The sequence below is a fragment of the Falco cherrug genome, chromosome 4 (genome assembly GCF_023634085.1).
Source record: "Falco cherrug isolate bFalChe1 chromosome 4, bFalChe1.pri, whole genome shotgun sequence".
Taxonomy (NCBI): Eukaryota; Metazoa; Chordata; class Aves; order Falconiformes; family Falconidae; genus Falco; species Falco cherrug.
The window spans coordinates 55,176,210-55,198,869 of NC_073700.1; the positions used below are offsets into that span (position 1 = coordinate 55,176,210).

General features: G+C 38.6%; 1 protein-coding gene across 1 annotated transcript in view; it reads right to left on the reverse strand.

The window, feature by feature from the left end:
• Positions 1–1,010: 1,010 nt before the first annotated feature.
• MINDY4 (MINDY lysine 48 deubiquitinase 4) overlaps positions 1,011–22,660 on the reverse strand; it is an 82,534-nt gene continuing 60,884 nt past the window's right edge. Inside the window, exons 16-18 of the mRNA XM_005442309.3 lie at positions 14,311–14,491; positions 9,456–9,528; positions 1,011–4,639 (exon numbers count right to left, since the gene is read on the reverse strand). Coding sequence (XP_005442366.2) covers positions 4,591–4,639; positions 9,456–9,528; positions 14,311–14,491 — 303 coding nt within the window. The 3' untranslated portion in view covers positions 1,011–4,590. The remainder of the gene's footprint in view (positions 4,640–9,455; positions 9,529–14,310; positions 14,492–22,660) is intronic.

Below are 22,660 nucleotides of genomic sequence, written 5' to 3' on the forward strand. Positions count from 1 at the left end.
TCAAAAACACCACAGTGATGTGAGGTCCTCCCCATTTAATGGAGCTCCCAACCACCACCAGAAGATCAGGTCCTGTTTCAGCAACGCGATCTTTCGAGCCCCTAAGCCACTTTTCACTCCTGCAGAACTTGGCTGGTGGCTGTGTCATTTTTCCAAGCTCTTCAGCTTTCCTCTGATTGCTGAAGTGACCATTTCCTGTCATTTCACATTAGCCCATTAGATACGTTTGGGATAAAACCAGAAGTAAATCTGCCTCAGAAAAGTGAAGGCTTGAAAACAACAGATTTAAGCTGGCATTTTTGCTTTATCTGGGAACAAAGCACATAGCGACAGCAGAGATTCATTCACGATAGTCAGTCATATCTCAGTTTTCCCAGATTTGACCAGCGTGAGGGCAGTTACATAGGAAAAAAAACCACCAGCAGGTTTGTCAGATTAAGTCTGAATTTTACCCACAATGATAACTTTTTCAGAAGTGTTTGCTGCTATAATGCTGCTTTTTCTGCCTTACGGTAGACCCGTGGATGCCCCAAAAACCTACTCAGTGTAGGCACACACCCATCCCACCCAGACTCCCAACAAAACCGCACCGTGACTGCTTCTGCTCTGGTTTTGATCAGGGTGATGCGACTCTCATCAGACTAAACAAGGACAAGTAACAGAGATCTTTGCAGTTTTTACTGCCATTTGGGTGGGTTTCAAACAGAGCATGGCGGACGTGTGTACATGGAGTCAGAGAGTACCTCATGCTTTAAACTAGCTTCAGACTCGTTGGTTTAAGCATCTGCAGCTGCCTAGGTGCAACACCACTGAGGTCAGCGTGGGCAACTTTATCCCACTCCGACTGTGCTATGGTTCCTCTCACAGAAGAGGCGGCCTAAATTCTCATTATTATTCCAATGACTTGATGAGGCCCATGAAACATTTATAATCTAGTCTCCCAGATTAAACCCCATTAGCAAATGAATTATTAAAAAAATGAGAAGGAAATCTGGGCTTTTACTATTACCATTGCTTTAAATGTTTTATTGGTATGGGACATTCTGTACAAGACAAAGTTAAATATACATTTTGTACAAAGGTGATACGTACGACACCTTACCAAAATAGTTCCTCTACTTACATATTCATCTACGTACACAACATGCCATGTCTGTTGTTAGCTAAGGGATCAGTTATCAGCAGAAGGTATATTTTTTAATGCCACAGAAGAAAAGAGAATGAAATTAAGACATCATGCAGACTAAGTGCCAATGTCACCAGTGTCTTTTAATGCTCAATTATCAAATGGTTGCTGTTTTGTTCATTTCAGGAAGTCACATTCATTGAGCAATGAAAAAGAATACAAGAAACAATGAAGAGGAAAACATAATTTAAAAAAAAAAAAAAAGACGCATGCCGCTCGAACAGGATATGATTCTACACAGATTTGTGCAGAGGTTTTTGCATTGCCGTATAACATTTTGCATTGCCTTGTCTGATTGACTCAAAAATCCCTGTAAAGTCTTAAGGGAAATAACTTCTGGCACTTTATATTGAATAAAAATATGCAAGTCTTCTTCTTGATGCAGATAGGGATTGAGGTATTGCTCTGGCATTTTTCTAGAGAAGAACTAGATCTAAATTAATGTTCTAGTTTCTTCAGGAACATTTCTTCCTTACCGAAGGATGCCCTAGCAAATCTCAAAAGCCACCTCTCTCACCTAGTAAGGACACTGGCACTGAACCCTGGTGAAAGAAGGTACTGCTTTTAGGCTCCAGGAGTAAGGATGGTGGAAGGGGCTTAGCAATGCTGAGGTTCTCAGTGCTCCAGCTTGGTGGAAATACCCTATATAGGCGGTGGCTTGGTGAAGTTGTCCAAATGCTTTATTTCTGGTGTTGTGAGCAAGAGCACAGGTGAATGTACAGTTAGTTCATCTTAAACAGATGACAGGTGGACTTTGCACAACAAAGATAGGTGGACAAAATGACAGATAACAGGTGAGAAAAATCTGTCTCACTGAGGTTCTGCTGTCATAGAAATTAAGTTTGAACAAAAATATTCTCCATAACCAGTGATGACGGAGCCTCAAAGTTACTTGCAGCCAAAAAAAAACTTCAGAAAAAGGGTCAGACTTCAGGGCCTCTCCTCATCTTCATTTAACTTCCAAGATAAACCATAAAATACAATCTATTTCCAAGCCCTGATCACTAATCTGTACTCTTATACCCTGAAAAATCCTGGCATCCCCATGGGTGAAATCCACTTGAGGTAGTCCTCTTGGTCTCCCTTTGTACTCATCATCCCACAATCTGGAGCACAGTTCTTCTCATCCTAAAGATACATCACACCATGGTACCTCCCCTCCTCTGAACAGAGAACAGCTCCTCTGAGCACATCTGCACTGTCAACATCCATACTTCAGTCAGATGAAATCTGGCCTGTCACAAGGCAGCTCCCTCCTTCCCCAGATAAACACCTATCTCTGCTGCTCTTCTATCAGGGGGTGGAAGTTACAATCTCCAAACTGTCATACTTTAAAGCACTGCTTTAGAGTAAATGATGTAGGTTTACTAGACTGGAAAATCCAGAAAGGAATCTTTTGTTAAACTTGGTTCCAAAAATCTTCCATCGTTTTTCATCCCTACACTATTTTCTGTCCAAATGATTCTGTAAAAAATCTTATTTTACGTTAACAGATGCCCTGTGAGGTAGGTGGGAAAATCAAACTGTATCTGCTTCATGAAACAAAGCGTCAACTATAGTTCATAGAAATGTCAAGAGGAACAAAGTCTGGGGTCTGGGATCTTTGACTGTTTGGGATGTCCCACTCCCAGAAACACTGCAGCTCCCATTGAGGCAAGCTCTTCCTGGGAAACTGGAGTGCCTGAAGTATGGATGATAAGTGTATCCTAAAGGCAGTGCTGAGTCCACCTATAGCTGACAGTACAAACATATCCCTAGATACACAAAGGTGCAAGGGTTTGCCAAAAGCCGTGTAACATTCCTGTAGTAGAGCCAGGAATGAGCTCAGATCTGATGCTGCCTGTGCCTCAGAGGCTGAATGGGAGATCTGAATCTCACAAAGTTTAAAGAAGTTTGCCTATCTGATGTAAACCAAACAAATTACATTACACTGAATTAAATAAAATTAAAATGACTGAAACTCTGAGGTGCTTTACTGCATATAGATAGTTTGATGTGGGAAGCAAAGGGGGAGACATGTTCATCAGAGACTATATAAACCTTTCTGGTACTCCATTATGGCTTAAATTCAGGTTGGTTTACAAATCTAGCTCAAATGCTAATTCCCAGAGATCTATATTTGCATAGCCACTTTGGTATCTCCACACTACACACCACAGGACACTGATTTTTTTCTTGGGAACTGATTTTAGAAAGAGCAACTAGTTTATCAGGACTCAGAGGATTTTGCATACTGACTAGGAAGAAGGTGTTAAGATAAATATCAGCAAGTAAAAGTTCTTTATTAAACTTTCATGAAATATTCACTCTCAAGAGAGAGGAATACTTCTAGAAACACCATTTATCTGCCTTTTTTCAAAGGCATTTTTTCGAATCTTCAGTAACTTGTTCCAATTTTGGTTAAGTGTTGCCAAAATATGTCAGTTAAAGAATTCATTTCAGAATACAAACTGCTGTTTCAGTACTTCATGATACATCTCCACAGTACATTATTTCAGTACATATATTTTATTTCATCATGAAAATGAGTATCTATCACAGATAGGGATCATTTAAATTTTAAACCTAACAGCTTTTCTGCTTTCTTGAAATTATGAAGAAGTAAACCACAGATCTGATCTATCATTTTGGTGTAAATAAACCCTAGTGTGTAAGTAGTTACAATGGCATAAGTGCAAAGATACTGATAGAGCTACCTCTCATCCAGAAAGGAAAATGAACATCAGTGTGAGGCACGGTTACACAGCAATTGCACCCAGTATAAGGAACATACTAGTGTTATTATTCTGGTAACACAAAACCACAATGCTTGCTGTAAATTTTATGACACAGCAAGAACTTCATCTAGGTCAGGCTATCTGAAAATTCCATATGGTTGCCAATCTGTTTAGTGCAAAACAAGACTTACTAATATCAGGTAAAGAAGTGAATATGTATTTCTTGGATGATATTTTTTACTTGCACTGGAGTTTTGTAGGGGAAGAACTAGGCAGTACAGAGAAGGCATGTACGGTGACAGAAATCATCTGTTCACCATCTTTCATCAGATGCTTTCAAACAATTGCAGGATACAGAGTGGATCCAGAAAGAGACCTCAAGGGGACATTGACGACTTCACTGCTTCATCTGTAACCTTGATTTGGTGGTGGAAAATCAGTCTGCTCTCAGAAGCTGTATGTTAAAGGCAGTGACAAGGAATTTACGTAAGTGTTGTTTATATTATAAGCAAAATATCTGAAGCACGAGGTGATTGAGGTGAAACTCTTCCAGCCTGTAAACCATGTCATTCTTCCTCATCGTAAACTTCACAATTCTTGTTCTATTTCCTGTATTGGTGGGAATAGGAATGTGCTAATTCAGTCATTTCCTTTTTGTCTTTACAAATAAAATGCAGGTCAGCTCGGTCACAAGATCGGTTCTGTGCCATTCCAGTCAATAACAGCTCCTTGCCACCTAGAAATGAAAGCAATCGTTTCACATCCATCAGTTAACCAGGTCATTGGAGAGGCAACCCAACACCCCTCAACCATCCAATGAACCTTAAAGAGATTAGGACGGACTCATTTGGGATAATTAATCACATCTTCTCAAAGGGAAATAACAGAAGTGAGGTACTTGTGCTCCCTAATTTTAGGTGCCACGTTTGGAGGTCAGCCTCCTTACCCTTCCTCTACTCTCTTCTAGGCAAGAGAGAGTCCCCAGCAGCAGCTAATTCAGAACAAGTACTTATGTGTTGCAGAGACCGTAGGGAATCCCCAAGATGGGTACAAGAATTAACCCTATATAATCAGAATGCTCAGTCTCAGCTGTTACTAGGCAATTTGCACACTCCTATACAGGCAGGCTTCCGATTAGGAACTCTGTGTCTCTCAGACCCTGAGACCAGATAATTTCATTTAGCAGCCATCTTTGCTGCTGACTGTGATTTCTTGGAGGTATTGGCTCATTTTAATGGCAATGTTTTGCTTTTCCTATGCTGAGGCTTTGCTTTTTTTCTGCCCTCATGCCTTCTTTAGAAAAACACTAAAGATATATACCGCGAACAATGTTCCACACACGTGTGCACAAGCCCCACATTTTTAGTTCCTGTCTCTGTACTGGCTGCTACTCCAGGAATGTGACCAACACTGAATACAAAGAAGCTATCAGTCCTGCATTTGTTGCCAGATGTGTCTTCAAATCATGGCAGAAGACAAAGATCTGAACAAAGACTTGGTGAAAGCAGGGTGATGCTCTCCAGTGACCTCACTGTGCTGAACTGAGTCAACTTACTGTACAGCCAGTCATTCGCTGCATGAATTGCACCCTTGTCTGTGGCATTTCTCATGTTCGCAAGTTCATGGGCTACATCTTCTGAGAACTAAACTGGTGCATTCCCAGCATCTAAGTATTTATATCTGTTTTGAAAATCTGTCTCAGAGTACATGTGCAACAGTAGTAAGACTCGCGGGGGGGGGGGGGGGGGGGGGGGGGGGGGGGGGCGGAGACAACAGTGAGTTGCCAGACTGCCACATTCTTTCTGCCACTGGGGAAAGAATGTGTCAGCAAGGGTATGGCAGCTCAGTCCCTTCCCTGACTAAAATCAGTTAAGTGTAAAACTAAACCAAAGGCTGAATTTATGCTGTATTCACTGCAAAGTATCAAAGGAAGTGACCATCTGAGGGCTGTTGTGAATTTTTTCTTTCCTTTTTTTTTTTTATTTTGCTGAGAAAATAAAAATTAAAAAAAATCAGACAGACTAAGTCCTCATCCCAGGACTTGGTAAGAATACATAGCAGTGATGCCCCACATCTGAAGCTAAAAGCAGAATATGTTCTAGTTGGGTATATTCGACTTAGTCTGGCATTTGCCTGTGGTGAGAACTGTCCCTGCCAGTTTTCCACCCCCAGAAGAACCAAATGTAAGTGGGGAGTAGAACAACACTTTCTGTCCCCATCGGATTTTTCAGGTAATGGCATCAAATCATCCCTTATCTTGTGTACAACCTTTCCAAGGCACCACCTTCCATCTTATAAGGGTAATTAAAGATCTTCAGCAGAAAACGATATATTGAAGCAGGACTCAGGGTAACTTTCATAACAAGCCTTACTGTCTTTGTTTATTTTCAAACCATATCTGCTGAGCCATTTGTAGACCAAAAAGGAGTCTTTGGATGTTTGCTCCTATGGAGCAAAAAAAGTTTGTTTTTTTTTTTAAAAAAAAGTTCATAACTATTTTCACCTACTGAATCTTCACAAGAAAAGGTGTCAAATAGTGAGGAGCATCACTCACAGGTGCTGAACATGTCTTTTATTTACAGACCAAAAGAAAACCATCCAGGCAATGCAGCATGATCATTTCCTCAAACTATCCTGCCACAATGTAATTCAAATGGAAGCTGATTTTTCATTTATTTCAAAAAATTTCAATTTTTTTTCATATTTCAATTTCATATTTCAAAAAATAACTGCTGATTCAGTTATAATTTATCAGATTAGCAAAATGAAAACTACATTTGACCCATCTGGTTCAACTACAACCTTACCCAAGGGTCCTGGAGTTAATGGGAACCCAAGAGGAACTGGTTCAGGCACTGAAGAATGATCAGTCTGGAATAACATTTAGAGACTCTCTCTTGTATTAATAATTTGGTATTGTTTTAGAGGACACCAACAATTTGGGATGAAATGCCCATGCTCTCCTCTTATCCACTAAATTTCCACCGGATGTGTCACTTCAAAGCCAAACAGATAAACTAATATATCATGCAGCCTCACCACCACAGAGGAAAGCTGATGCTAGAGGGTTAAGAAAATATACCACTGAATTCAGATTATAATATCAGATCAAAGGTTTATTCCCCTCAGGCAGGGCTAACAGATGTTATTTCCGCCAGTGCAGGGAGATGCCAAGGATCGTGATTGAGGTAGAAGAATATTCATAGAAGAATGGGATAAGATGTCTGCATGGCATCTCCCAAACAACCCAGGGATGTACATTCCAGACATCCCTTGGTCAGAATCTCACTGCTTCTACAGATGTCTAGGGCTGAAAGCCACAATAAAAGCGCATGTACTTGTACTGACTCTTGTGCTGGGAGCCGGCAGGTTAAAGTGATACCTGTGGGTGACTAGCCATGCCAGCCATCTGAAATGTTACCTGTTTTAAACTCAGATCTTGCTTATCTAACATTTTATAGAATAAGAACTAAAAACATGAGCCTCCTCCTCCTGCAGAAGGAAAACAACCCTTCCCTGATAATAATAATAACAATGAAAAAAACTAAATACAGAAACAGTCTATTAAATATGCAGTTTTCCCTTTGGGAGGGATAAGAGAACAAACAGCAGACAGATGTTAGGCATATAACTCTATGCATTACAGGATGATGGTGTTCAGGTATTGGGGTAAACAATGGCTAAGGCTTTTCATGGATTAAAACAGAACTGGGTCATGTGAATGAGAAGGAAAAACCCCAGTAAACATTTGGAAACAACAGTGAGTCTTCTCAGTTTCGATTGTTCAGACTAGGAAATTATCGATACTTCCTGAGAAATTTTCCTGCATTTTTTGATGAGAAATCATCAAAATAAGTTCATTGATAAGAAGATTCAACATGAATGCTTGGTCAAAATAAGTAATGGATCTTTGCTTGCTGTACTTAAAATTAAGTTGAGGAGTGTTTTCCATAATTGTATGATAGAAAACATTTCTTTCTTATCTCCCAATTTGTTAAAATATTGGTTAGTTTGGTTTGTTTTTACTTTTCCTTATGTGCTGCTTCATAATTGGAAGAAAAAGTTCTTAGAACAAAAAGGAAAAATATTACATGAAAAACCTTTAGCAGCAAGGCCATGCTAAAATAAATACCCTCAAAGCAAATGGATAGCACTGAAAACAAGGAGCCAGACTGATCAGGGTAAATCAGACAGTCCTGAGAATGGTACAAACAAAATAAATTGACACTGGAATTTTCTGGTAATTTACTTCTCCAGTAGATTAAAGCAGGGAATTTAAAATAAACAAACATCACCACTGTGAAAACTGTATAACTTTGATACAATGCCAGCAATGGAAGATGTTCTAAGATAACTTTAAGTCATTGCATGCATTATTCACCCCCACCGTGTGGGTTTCTGAGGCTATATATTATTTATTTTGGTTTGTAGTCATGCTTATGTGTCACTGGATCCAAGGAATCAATACAATCTGTATGTGCGGGAAGCCCAACTAATGTCACTGCTGTCATGTCACAGGATGCCTCTTCTACTTTTCTGTAACTTTATAATGGCAGCCCTACATGAACACACTGTTTGGCAGCCATTGTCTTTTTTTTTCTTTTTCTTTTTCTTTCTGTTTTATTACAGGATAAATTGTGGCAAGGAGAGGAGGGAAATTACAAGAGAAATATGAAGCTGCTTGGCTTGCTGATTTAACAAATGTTACGGTCTTTGACAATGAGGCTTTTACTTCTTGCTCCAAAGATACCCAGATAGCAGCTTTCAAAGTCATGCTGATGGAGTTGATATAAAGCTGATTTTTCTACCCAGTTAAATTTCTTCATTTTGCTTCTTTCATGTCTAACTAAACTGAAAATGTTCTCGTTAACTTCAGTATGACTTGGATAAATTGCTTATAAGTCCATCATTTAATAACATATAGACCTCAAAATGGCCATGAAAATCCTAACATGACAGGAACTAGCCTTGTATTTAAGCAGAGAATATGACCTGAGAACTGTCAAGAATGACTTCACAAGACACAGTGTTTTGTGATCTTGAGAAACTCTGTGCTGCCCATAGACACATGGAAAGTTTGAGAAAGCTAAGACCATTGAGCACAGGGCTTCACGCATCAAAAGTGGTACCCAAGTAACCCAGTGCAATTATATTTTTCAGAAAAGACTGATGAAATTGGAAGAAATTTTCTCCTTTTCTCATTATACCCCTACAAGAGGAATCAATCACCCTTGGGAATCTAAATTTAGATCTATTGAAATCAAGTTGTGATCTCAAACTGAATTAGGCTCAGTCAATTCTTGTGATGTAATAAGATTTCCTCTAAGAATGAAGTGAACATCTCAGCCAGTTTGACGTTAACTACAGTAACACACAATTAAATGTATACTACATATTATCACAGCTTGGCCTATTCAGATTCTTTCTGATTTTTAAGCAGTAATTTTGCAAGGTTACTTGCTGCAATATTTTTTTACCGCACTCCAGCCTTACATGTATTATTTATGCAAAAAACTGAATATATCTGTATGAAAAACTGTAGTTTCACTTACTTTGTCCTAATACAGTGCTCAAGCGGAGGAGTAAGATCGTTTTCTTTATCTTCAGCGCACATCTGAGTTGTGTCTGCAGAGACATATTAGACATTATTAGCGGCTGCACCATTTTTCTATTCATATAGAATACTGCAGTAGCTTCTAGAAACTCCACCCATGGAAGCGAAGGACTTCCACTCATACCATAAACCTCTTAGCCCACAATAGGCACGTATCTACTTTGGACTGAAACACCCTGGAAGGTGAGCCCTGCTGGCATTTGAATGCCATTTCATGCCCTCGTTTACACTATCTGAACAGAGCGGCCCCAGACAGGGCCAGGAATGCCCAGAGCAGACCCCACGGCCATGGCTCTTTGCAAACAGCATGGACTGTATAGCTGACCTTAGAGTGGGCAGTGGCACTCACTGCTTTGTCATCTCTTGAACTCTTTCAGCTATCAGTCTGCTGCCTCGTCGTGTGATGGCAGGCTAAAGGCTGAAAGGGCATGTCTGAATGCAAATGCTGTGGCGAATGAGCCCCAGACTGTGCCCAGTGTTAGTTATTCTGGGCCAGAAATTTGTCCAGGATTGTACTGACTACTTAACAGTAAGGATGATAGTGGAACAGTGTTCAGACTCACGCCCTGACCGAGGTTAGGTTATTAATATAGAGATGGTTTCAGGAAAAAACATGGATTAGATGAAAGAATATTATGGAGGGCTGTCATGAGGTTTTTATTTTGCAATTGATGTCGTAATTACTAAGAAAGCAATTTTCATTACTCAACTACTAAGGATGGCAGTAGTCTTACACTTGAATAGGAAACTCCAAATCCAGTCCAAACTGGGTTTTCTTTCACCCTGGAAAAGAAGATTGTCCCTTGACTGTTGAGCAAGTAACACGGAGATGGGAGAAGACAATGTTGTGTTGGCTATAAGAGAGCTACCACAGGCTGCGAGCATTCCTTTGGGACGGAGAGGCAATTGCACTGTTCCAGGGAAAACAGAGAGGTCAGTGTCTCAGACACTGGATCTGTCAACAGTGAAAGTAGTCGCTGAACTTCCCAGGGAGAAAACATCCTGCAACCAGCTTGGATGTCAGTCTGCTCAGCTGTTTCCTGTTTTGGAGTGAAACATTTCAAACTGCAGCAGACTAGGGTTTTTTCTTTTTCTTCTTTTCTGTCTGTCATCCAGCCAATGGGTAGGTTGCAAGCAACAAACGATGCCAAGACAGGGTGTAGGATATGGGTCTGCTTCAGTGAGACTGATGTAGACAGGATGGGAGGCAATTGCTCTTACATTCACAGCTCCTAATCTCAGTTATATCTGGCTTTCTCATGTCATAGAGAGAACCTGGCTCTCCCTTGCTTCTTGATCTTGTCAGTACAAAAACATGAAGAAAACTGAATGGCTGTAAGGGCTGCAGCAGTAGGAAAAAGACAGTATTTAAAAGTACATAAAGTACTGGCAGTTTTCTCCTAGATCCTCAGGAACCTAGAGGAATCTTTTAAGTTTCAAAGGGCCTCTTTTATCCCAATACTGAAGAGTTTATAATGGTTCGTTAGAAGCTTCCAAGAGTATTTGGACCCCTCTAGGTATTCTTGATACTGATGTTCTGGGTCTTCTCACAGAGTGAGAAGCAACAGCCACTGTCCTGACCATACTACTGGTAGCAGGACAGCATATGGGATGGCTGCCTTTCCCCTTCATTGCCAACTTGCTGAATTTTGTCATTTTTAGACTTGAATTCTTCCAACCCAGAGGTTTGAATGGAGGCTTTTCATACAAAGGAATAGGAAAAAAAGTATCACTAAGGTGTATCTTTCATGGGCAGGCAAGGGACATTTAGCCAAGTTAATTCATTAACAAAGTGCATTAAAGTGTTTTATACAACTCATTTGGCATAAGCGATATTGAAGTTATGCTCTTCCATCTTGGAGTCACCAACAGCAAGAAGGATATGGATACGATCTCTTGTATCTCCACTTAAATTCTAAGCTAATTGTAGTGAGAATCTGAGTGCCAGCAGTTACAGACAAACTTGCTATTCAGGAGATATGATGAGCACGGATTCAAAAGAGTGGAATCTGAACAATCACTGAGAGAAGAAATACTGCTCATAATTTAAATGGCAACCTTAGGATGTATTAGTCACCAGAAGCCATGGTGTATTAGTCACCTTTCCAGAAGACTTTTGCACATTGAACAATCTCATCTTAACTGCGATAAAACTGTTCTGGAAGAGAGCTGTAATCAACATACCAGCCTTCCCTAGAAGCCGCCTCCAGTGTTTGAACCTCTGCTAATTTCATTGCTAGTGCTACCTTCTGTGGGATCTGCAAAGGGGCTGCGGATAGTGTCTATGACTCTGGAAGAATATTCTGAGAAATTCAGTTACATTCTTCCTAGCAATTATTCAGCTGCTTTTTGAAAACATCTTTAACAGGGTACTGACTTGAAAGTATGCACCAATGAGATATAAGAAGGATTTATTAAAACAGATTGTACAAAAGTTCCCCGAATGTTCACTTGGAGACATCATATTGTAAATGTTAACATAGCACATATTAGAAAGGATGAGTGGTATCTCTATGAACTGTGCAATGCACTCTTTCATGCAAGTACTCTCTGTGACATATAACAAAAACCATGGAATCTCCACCCAGTCCCTAAAAATCTGACAAAAAAAAGATGAGCAAAATGCAGAGGGTTATTAATTTAGATACACTGGTTTGCTTGCTTTGTCTGTCAGAAATTTCTGCCCCAATGGAAAGGATTAAAGAGACTTTATCTGTGTAGGATAGTATGTTGAATTCACCAGCAGGAATTGCCTGCTTTTAGGAAGGAACTCCATATTTCTTGTGTACATTTTGGCAAATGGTTATGAGCTTGAGAAGCAGGGCAAATTCTCAATATAAAGTAGCAATTGTTATTACCCCCAAAATGTAATTCTACTCTTACTTTCTGGCTTTTTTCACCTTTCTTTCCCACTGTAATATCAAGATTTCCTGAAATGTGACTCTGATTGTGATTTTCCTAATTATAAACAAGATTCCTATTTCAAGGAATTCACTTTCCTGCTAGTCAAAAGCAAACAATTTTGCTATGCAGCACCAGTGAGATATGGCTGTGCAGCACCCAGGACTTTACGTCATATCTCAAGGTAACACGCCTAACCATCATAGCTTGTTGATATTTCCACGATGGAAATACCAGTAACACTTAGCATTCTGATATTTCCATCTGGTACTGCATGCAAGGTTTAGATGTATGATCAATGTTTCCTTTTGGATGTTATTTCAGTCTTTCTCCAGACCTAACAAAAGATTACTACTGTACAGCCAGAACTGGGACAGCATTTCCCTGGAATGATGAAATTATTTGCAATTTACATCGTTTTGCAGTATTTCACAGATAACAAAAGATTTACTAGGACACACTGCTGGAAGAGGCTATAGCTACAAGAAGAAGATATCTACCTATCATTGTTTAGGCTTTGAGGAGAATTATGCAGATATTCCGTGACAGGTTGAGCAGTAAAGTGAAAAATTCATACATACTCTGAGCACTTTCTCATCCAGGGATCTGAGTGCTTGGTAGCTATAGATTTTGCAAATGTTCCTGATTTATTAATGATGAAAAGACAGAGAAAGACATTTGTTTTGGACTGTATGTTACAAGACACAACATAACAGGAAAAAATGTGTCTCAGTCTCTCCTATGCTGAACTATATCAACGGTTTCACTTACAAAGAATCTTTTAGCTGGGACAGCCCATGTGGGAACCAGTTGGCAACTATAGTCCTGTAAAGGTTAGACATTTTTTTGAGATAGTATATAATGTGATCACTACAATAGAATAACAGGGATTTTAATTAAAACAAGAGGATAAATAACAGGCAGAAAGACTACTGAATTCATTACCAAATCTTGTGAGATGCCAAAGCACCCAGCACTCCCACCATACAAACAGCTTTGCCACATGGGCTCAATTAGAACATACAACACTCATGTATAACTCATCCTGTCCAAGAGCCAGAATATAGATGCAAACAAGGAATACAGACAGCTGATTTTTAAAGACTGGACGACAATAGAGTGGCTTCTTAAGACTGAGAAGGAATTTGATTAGATTGTATAAACATATTGAAGGAAAGATAACAAAAGATTAGAATATTATTAGCAAATAGGAATTTAGCGGTCAAGAATATCTTAATATAGCAATAAGTAGGAGCTTTCTAAGCATCAGAAAACTTCTCATCTGAATGCCTTCCAGTTGGAGAAATAGATAACTGCTGTAAAAACAGCTGCATAATTTGGCAAGATCTTTTGCATGCTTGTGTTTCCAGGTATGCTTACAAGCAGTTACGAGACTAGATTTTGTTAGCAGATCACTGCTGTTTTCTGAAGTAGCTGGGTTTGGAGACAAGGATTTCATGCTTCCTCACCCTCTCTGCTCATTTTAGTCCAGGTATGTAGGGTTGAGGAACAGGAGACTTGCACCTTCTGCCTGTAGAAATGATGTGAGAAGATGTGATGGAGAATGGGAGTAGTTAAATATGGTTTATAGTCCTGGGAGCATGAATAGGCCAGATCATAATCTGTTCCTTGGAAATCAGTGTCACTGATTTACTAGTCTGTATAAAGTAGCACATGCTCACGCTTAACCCTTTCAAGAGCTTATCCTCAAAATTCCCCTGCGAAATCTAATTTCCAATTAATCACCAAAACTAATCACAGAAACTAGGGAATAGACATACTAATAATCTTTAATGCCTGAAACCATCATTGTCCGTATTTTTGGATGATTCTTTCTGATGTGATGATATCACCACCAGAGATGAAACACAGAGTTACTGAGTTGTACATACCAACTGTTAAACGTATTTCTTCTTCCTGGTTGGCCAAGCCATCGTAATAATATAGATCAAATCTCTGCTCTGTTTTCCAGTCACCTAGTAAATCCTTTTCCAAACAGAAAAGCACACTGAAGTGGCTTTCACTGCATACCAACCAAATTGGGTACTTAGGGGTCTTCAAGTAACAACCAACCTAAAAGAAAGATATAAAAAATTAGAACATCACCGGGCGCAGGGGGAGAAACAATTCTCTGTGGAAAACATGAGATGTTGAAGATTACCTATTTATTATAGTCTGAAAATATTAATAAAGGCTTATTATGTACTTCTGGTGAAGCAGACCAGGATAGCTCTGGTAAATCATGGAATATATAAAACACGTATCTGGCCTTGAGTTATAGACAGGTAATGAAATCCAGCTGTAGTATCTTTATATCAAAAAGATCATATCCCAGATGATCAGAACCAAAAGAAAACCTGAGCTTTGCAAGAGCTATAAAACTAAAGTGAGTTTAGGTCAGGAACACTACACGAGATCAATGGGAGACCGTGCTTTTATGCAACAGTACCTGGAAGCCAGGCAAGAGATTTCATAGGATCTCAGATGACATGAAAACAACCTTGTGTGGGCAGCTAAACTGAGCCTAAAATCTTCTCCTGGATTAAAAATTAAATACAGTTTAGCTCCTTCTTCTAGCTTCACAGTCCAGGTATGTAAAATATTTTCAGCTACTAGAAGGAAGCAATAACAGAAGCACTTCTTTCAATTCATTATTCTTAAAGATGAAATATTCTCATCTGAAAAAACCCAATGATTTCTGTAACAGTTGTCTTTTCTAAGCCTTTGCCTTCCTTTTGAAAGTTTGAAAGAATACTTACTTCTAAATACCATAAGTATTCTGTATGAAATTGAATATAAAGTATTTTCATAGGTAAGATGCTTTAAACTGGAATACTCAAGAGCTTTAATCTGGGAACAATGGGGGAACATTCTATGAGAAGGATGTTGGGCTTGTCTCATTTGGAGAAAAGGAGGCTGAGGGGCAACCTCATTACTCTCTACAGCTTCCCGAGGAGAGCCATAGGATGCATGGGAATACTTCAAAGCTGCACCAGGGGAGGTTTAGACTGGACATCAGGAAGCATTTCTTTATTGACAGGGTTGTCAAACACTGGAACAGGCTTTCTGCAGAGGTGGTCAATGCCCCAAGACTGTTAGCATTTAAAAAGCATTTGGAAAATGCCTTTAACAACATGCTTTATCTTTTGGTGAGCACTGAATGGATCTGGCACTTGGACTAGATGATTTTTGTAGATCCCTTGCAACTGAAATAGTCTGCTCTATTCTGTTCAACTGAAAATAATGAATTGAAAATATTATCCTTAAATCTACCAGCTATTTAAAATGAGGTATACTGCAGCAATTCTTTGGATTTGTGAGTAACTGCTTTTATCCATACATGTATCCACTTATCAGTTTAAACATTTTTTTCTGATGTGTCACTCCATAGTCTTTAAGGTTCAAGTCCAGCAAAGGATTGAGGCTAGTTTTATATATATTTAGGCTCATATTTATTATTTCTCATGGAATTCATGTTTTAAGGCAGATATATATATCTTTATGCTTTAATGCTTGGGGGGTTGTTATCCATGTTTTTCAAACTTAATATATGCTGCCATAAAATGAGTCATGGAAATTTCCTGCATCTCATGAAGTCAGTGAGTATCTTACAGTATTTTTGTCACCTCACACTAATGTGTTCTGAGACAGACACCATACCCCTATCGCATGCTGCTGCTGTAAAGCTGCAGTATCAGTTAATGATATTAGCCCCTTCAGTAGTAAATAAGAGTAAAAATGGTGATTAGATTGCTTAATGTAGCAAAGAAACCTTATTTTTTCTAGCTAGGATTTTAATATTCAGCTACAACAAATATGTATTATTAGCTATAGTCCTGTCATTGAAAGCTGTATTCTAAGTTCCAAATAATGCTGGTTTTCCCCTCATTGTATTGTTGGGGTTTGTATCATCAATAATTTGCTCAGACAAACTAAAAAATAACATAAAACTTTTGCTTTGAGTGGAATGCTTCTGACGACAGCTCTGCTTATTACTATTACAGTAGACAGAATCACTACTGTGCAGGACACTGTGTATAACCATCTTTATTTTACCCCTGATTTTATGTATCCTTTGCTAAACAGATGTTGCGTAGCTGGTATACTATGGCTATGCAAAACAAGGAATGGCACACAAGTCTGCAAATATATTTGCATAGAAATACAGAATCAGTTTCTATCTGTTTAATACAGACACATGGATCAAAGACACATTGCTAGTTTAGAGGCTAAGGTAGTTTTGAAGAGGTTTGCACAGTAATATGGTAACTGATACAATCTACAGAAACCATGTCTGCTTGTTGCTACCTTTAACTTTACCACTATGGGATTTAAATTATGCTTCAGCATAAGCAGTGGGTGATAGTGGAAACTGGAAGACTTTAAAAAGAATAATTCTTATATGTTTTCTAGATACAGATTTGCAGATACAGCTTCTACAGTTCTTCACCTTGAGCACACAGGTGCAAACGTCATCGAATATACTGCTAAGAGGCAGAAGCCAACATATATGCTGTTGTAATTAAAAATCTAAACAGCATCCTAAGTGATAAGGAGTGTGTGTGGTTTTTTTATTATTGAGATTTAGAATTTATATCTGAAGTTTTATATGAGCACAAAATCAATTTTCTTTCCCAATAGGAATGTCTTCTTATGTTAGATAACAAGTCTCCAGCTAATTAAGTAACTGTTCCCTGACTCATTACTTTGCTAATATCTATTTAAAACAGCCTTTTATACAACAGCTTTTGTTTTTTATGTAAACTCTTGGCTTAAAAGTAAAGACATTTTTTTACAGGCTTACAAAAATACTCATAACAGGACTTATCAAGAAGGGAAATACACAGATGTAACAAAAGATGGCAAATTAGAGGGATATGGATGAAAAGATTCATTCTCACAAACATGCATATTTTAATATGCAGATAGATCAAAGCCTAAAAGGAACAACCAGTCTTCTCCTAAAAATATGTCTTCCTACATACGTCTGCTGAAGTAACTTCTAAGTTTCATCAAACAACATTTGACAAAACAAGATTAGAGAGATACAGAACTGCTTCAAAGCGCACATTCACCCCAGCTCTTACTCACATGAACAGTCCTATTGAACTCAGGACAAACCCTTCAGATGAGTAAGGTCCATAGGAACATTTTCCAAATATGTATAGTTTTCAAGTACAATGCTTGCACAAGAAGACAAGGTCATGAACTTTAAGACAATAAGGAGAACTCAAAAACATTGCAGGTCAAATCCTCATCTCCCCTATGAAGGGAGAAGTCTTCATTTCAGTTACATCAGTTACAGTAGTTGAGGATTAGCTGCTGCCTTTAACATCTAGTTGTGTTCCAGCTGTTGGCCGGTCACTGCAGGACTGCAGGTTTACTTCTCCCCAAAACTGGCCACTCTGTCCCACTACCATCAACCTTCCAGGGACTTCTGGCTCTCCAGATACCTCACGTTACTCCTACACTCCAGTTTTAAGGTCAAGCAGCATGAAATAGGTTTTATCCATAAGGTGAAAATTTCTTCCTCTCCCCAAACATGTTACTTTGTCTAGGCTTCATATAAGGAACTGTCCTCTTCCATGTCATTCCCCAAAACATGTCTAGATTTTTTTCTACAACTTATTATACGAAACCATGCTACTGACAAAGTAAGGACAATTCTTATTGTGAGGATTCCTTTGCCTGCCTCTTCAAGCATTATTTATTGAGTGGACTAAAAGTATGCCCTCATTTAACTGGTCCATCTGGTGAGTGGTGAGTGCTTCTTCAATTGCATGGCCAGGCTGGAATATTATAGGGAATGATATTCCTGGCCTGGAATATAACAGGGCCTTGAAGCAGGACAGGGAAGAACACGCATGAATACTCAGTGTACAGAATCTTTAGGAAACCCCTTAAACTCAGTCAGAGTGTGTGTCATCCAGCAAGTGCTTGCCAGAGAATGGGGCTTTTCTTTCCAGCTGTTGTATGCAGCTCTATGACTGTAATGCTGGCTCTGACTTCCAAAGGCTAATCAGGAATATGTGACTTCAATCTATGTTACTAAATATTATTATTTTTATTAAGGGCTCAATGGCTGTATTTCTACTTTGCAAAACATAATATTTTTTTTTCCTGCTTGCAGTATCATAATGCATTGAAGAGTAGCAACGCATTACTATTCAAAATATTTGTTTTCAAAGATGCTCATGAATCCTGTATAGCCAAAAAAAAAAAAAAAAAAAAAAGTTGGGAGGGGAGGAATGAATTAGGTGCCTTTTCATGCTGTATGTTTTCAGTTCCTATGGAGACTTCACTAACCCTAATCCTCTCCCTTACAAATCCTGCAAGAACGCTCATAACTTTCAGGAACACAATTTTCATCTTTGGAAAATGTCAACTTCTCAAAAGCAAGCACCTTTAAAGGGCTCATTTTCAACACTATGAACGGTCTTTTTCCACATCTGACTTTAATGTGTATTCACACAATGGTGAAATTATCTACAGACAAACACTTATTACTGGAGAATTATTCCAGTATATCTGCTGGAATGAGTGTATGATACTTCGCCATTCAGTTTTTATTTGCTTATTGAACCGGGCTATCTTTTGCCATGTGTACAACAAAAGAAACAAACAAGAAATATAACCTAGATTATGTGTTTCTGTGACTCCATTACACAATTTACCTTGAACAGAAACAAGCATGAGGTTATCACTCCTACACAGTGGCTATGATTCAAAGAAGAAGAGAAGATGATATCAAAACCAAGGAGGGTCACTGGATATGGCTAATGTGATGGTATTTTTCTCTAGTTTTGTTATCACTGAATATAATTTCACTTCTTTGCTTGTGGGACTTTTTTTTAAAAAAATTGAGATAATATTCAGTCATTTCTTGCTTTATATTTGTTTGCCTGAATACAATAGTTATAGATGCTTATATTCCAAAGTAATCATACAGTGCAGTACTGAAACCCACACACAATTCCACAAAGGTCTGCATTCTGTCAAATTGTGTAATTGCTAGCTGTACTGAATGCAATAGAATTGATAGACAAAAGGATAATTAGACAAAGCTTTCATGGTTACAGTCCACAGCATATTTCTTCTGTCAACATTTTTTCCTCAAAATTGCAATGACCTTTACTGAATTAATATTAAACGATGTTCCAACAGTGTTAAGACCAAAGTGTCAATTCTGTAAAAACAGATACCCTTGCAAAAGGTCTTGGGTGATCAAGAACACCACTGACTCAGTTCACTTACTCGACCAGCAGTGTTAGAACACCAGGTCAGCCACACTGCTATTACATTTGCATATAGTGAAAGGACATTGTGAGGAGAATGTTATTGCCATTGATATGTACTTGCTTTCTATCAGATTAAGAAAAACAAAACTAATGTTCACAAGATCTGACGTTCAGAGTATGCATAACTTCATGAGTATGCCAGGTTAGACAGAAATTGAAGAGTTTTTAGTTAGATATTTATAAATTGTAGTAAAACCCAGTACTGCTATGTGCAAGCCCTACATAATTTCTCTGCAGCTTTGAATCCTTTTCGTTGTAGAAGAGGAAATCTTTCTGATAAAGAATTTGGGGGGGAGAAAGGACAACATTAATGAAGAAGAATAGAAAGTGATGTGTTCAATCCCAGGACAAAGACTCCTGGAAAGCACTGGCTTTTGACTAAAGTTCTCTTTTTCTGCCACAACACAAAAGAACATAACAGTTGTGGCAACGGAAATAGATGTCAGGGTGCCAGGTAGCCTCAGGAACTTTTCTTTATCCTTGTCCCATTCTGCTGCTTTTCTGGTATGTCCCATCAAGTGAATAAATGCTGAGGGAGATTCAGACCCTCACTCAGGCTTCAGTATTTTGCCATTCCTTTAATACACATGAAGGAGTTTATAATTCACTTCAGTAAGTTACTTCATTGCAATGACAAAGATAGGTTAAGATTCAGTCCACTTAATTCTTCAGCATTTATTTCTAAGCCCTCTAACCTCAGTTGGCCCCTAGGCTTTGGCTATCTGTAAAATTGAACAAGGAAGAAATGGGTATTGTCAGAAATTTAGATGCGCCTGTTCACCAGCTATAAAAGGAGTTGGCTAGCCTCTTACCTGAAGCAATTTCAGACTATAAAGGACCCAAAGGTAGATGAGATAAATCCAGATCCAAATGCAGCTATTTATAGTCTAGAGAGACATGTGGAAAGTATTTGACTTATCATTTTCTGTTTTGTCTGTATGCAAAACATTCAGAACTCTTTTAAACATGTGGGGTTTGTTATTCTTACTGTCTTAAATAAATACTCTGTGATTTTATTTTATTTTATTTGGAAGGACATTGACAAGAAATCAATGCCAATATCCCAGCAACAGTGACTGGCCTCTGGGAAAATAACTGTCCATGGATAAGTAGGAGGACAACAGGACTCCATTAAGGAAAATTTCAGTTCCAGGCTAGAAAGGAAGATGTAAAAATGAGGAATGAAGAACAGACTTTTTAAATGGCCAATGCTTTGTCAGCTTTGTTTCAGTCAAACTCATACGTATCACATGGTTTTGCCCACATTGGCGCTCACAAATGTCTTACAGAAATAGCAGGGCCCCTTGCCGAACGCGTCTACAGGGCACAATATCTACCGTATACCCATTACTGAAAAATAAGTGAAAAATTAAAACCAACCATCAGTTTCTGTTTTGCACATGTATATTTTTGTTGTTGGTTTCTTAAACAAGATGGTTAAACCTCTTTCTAACTCGTCCCCTCCACAGCCCCACCAATGACCTGGCTTGAATCCAGTCCATCTGACTGAGAAAGGCGCCTGTTTAGCAGACATATTTCCCAGCAAAGAAGGTTATAGGAAGGACGTTCCACAGGACAAATAAACAGGTGAGGTGCCAGAAGACAGAGCATGTGTGCTGAATTTAATAATTCAAGTAGGTCTTGTTATAGCACAGGGTGTGCTGGTTTCATCAAAAGGACCAAAGATAATATTTCCCATCTGTGGAATTTTAATGAAAAAAATTGTTTATTTATGTTTCTCTCTCCTTTTGAAAAGAAACAGCAAAAATGAGCATAACATCTTTGTCAATGCCACATTCTCTCATCATTTTCAGAAATGCAAAAACTAAAAAGCATCAGTCTTTTGAAATGCTGACAGCTCAAGCAGGCTTGGACATTGTCAAGAGTCAGAGTAGGGTGAGTTTGGAAGGTCAGCTGACAGGAGGTTTAACTACTATAGCAGGACAGGTTAAAAGCAGGAATCAGTTGAAGACAAAGAGGAATCAGAGTCAAGGTTCAAAAGAGGCAAGTAACGTTGAATACTTCCAACACTTCATGTACAGTAGCACATTACTGAAGTGGTTTCAAAAAGCATTTCAGAAGGATAGCCAGTTCCATCAGCCAATACCATACTAGCTTTAGAATGAGAGATTCAGAAGACCTGTACTCTCCTCCCAATTCAGCCACTAGCTTAGTGGATAACTTACTGGGATAAGCACTTTGACATTTGTTTCTGTGTTACCCCTGCCCTGTAAAATGGAAATTATACTTGCCTCTTTTGCAAAGCACAAATCTATCCATAGGAAATGACACACAAATGCTAGATATTATTATTGTTAACATTATTAATCATAATAATGATAATTATTACCATTAGTAGTAGTGTATTTTAAATTTTTCAGATGAGAATGCAGATTAGTTTTCCCTGGTTTTGCTGTTAGTCTCTTAAGTGAGCTGGTATAAATATGATGAGCATCTGTTTCTACTTTTAATGTCACAATTAGTTTTAAAGAGCATTTTATCACTCAAAGTTTTTTCACCTGCAATCTTAACATGACATTTAGGCCAAAGACTCCGACCCAAATGCAGGGACTTTTTCACTAATGACTTCTGTATTTGGCCTTGCCCACTTCTGTGCCTCACCCCTTTCTCTGAGGTCTTGTCCCCGATGCAGAAAAGACACTACTGCTGAACTGCTGCGTGCTGCAGCCCAGCAAACAGGAAAGCTGGCACCAATTGTATGTGGACTGACCAGCTTTTGAAAATGTTCCTATTGCTTTAAGAGATCTAAAGAAATCCCAGGAAACCTAAAATCTGAAGTTAGGCTTCTTAGTTAAATGTGTAAGATGAGATGGAATCAATATAGCTTAAATCTGGGCTTAGCACAAAGAAAAGAAATCCAAAGATGTGTAACTTGCTTACCAAAAAGTAACAGAATTGGCTTTTAGGTTTTTTTGCAATAAAA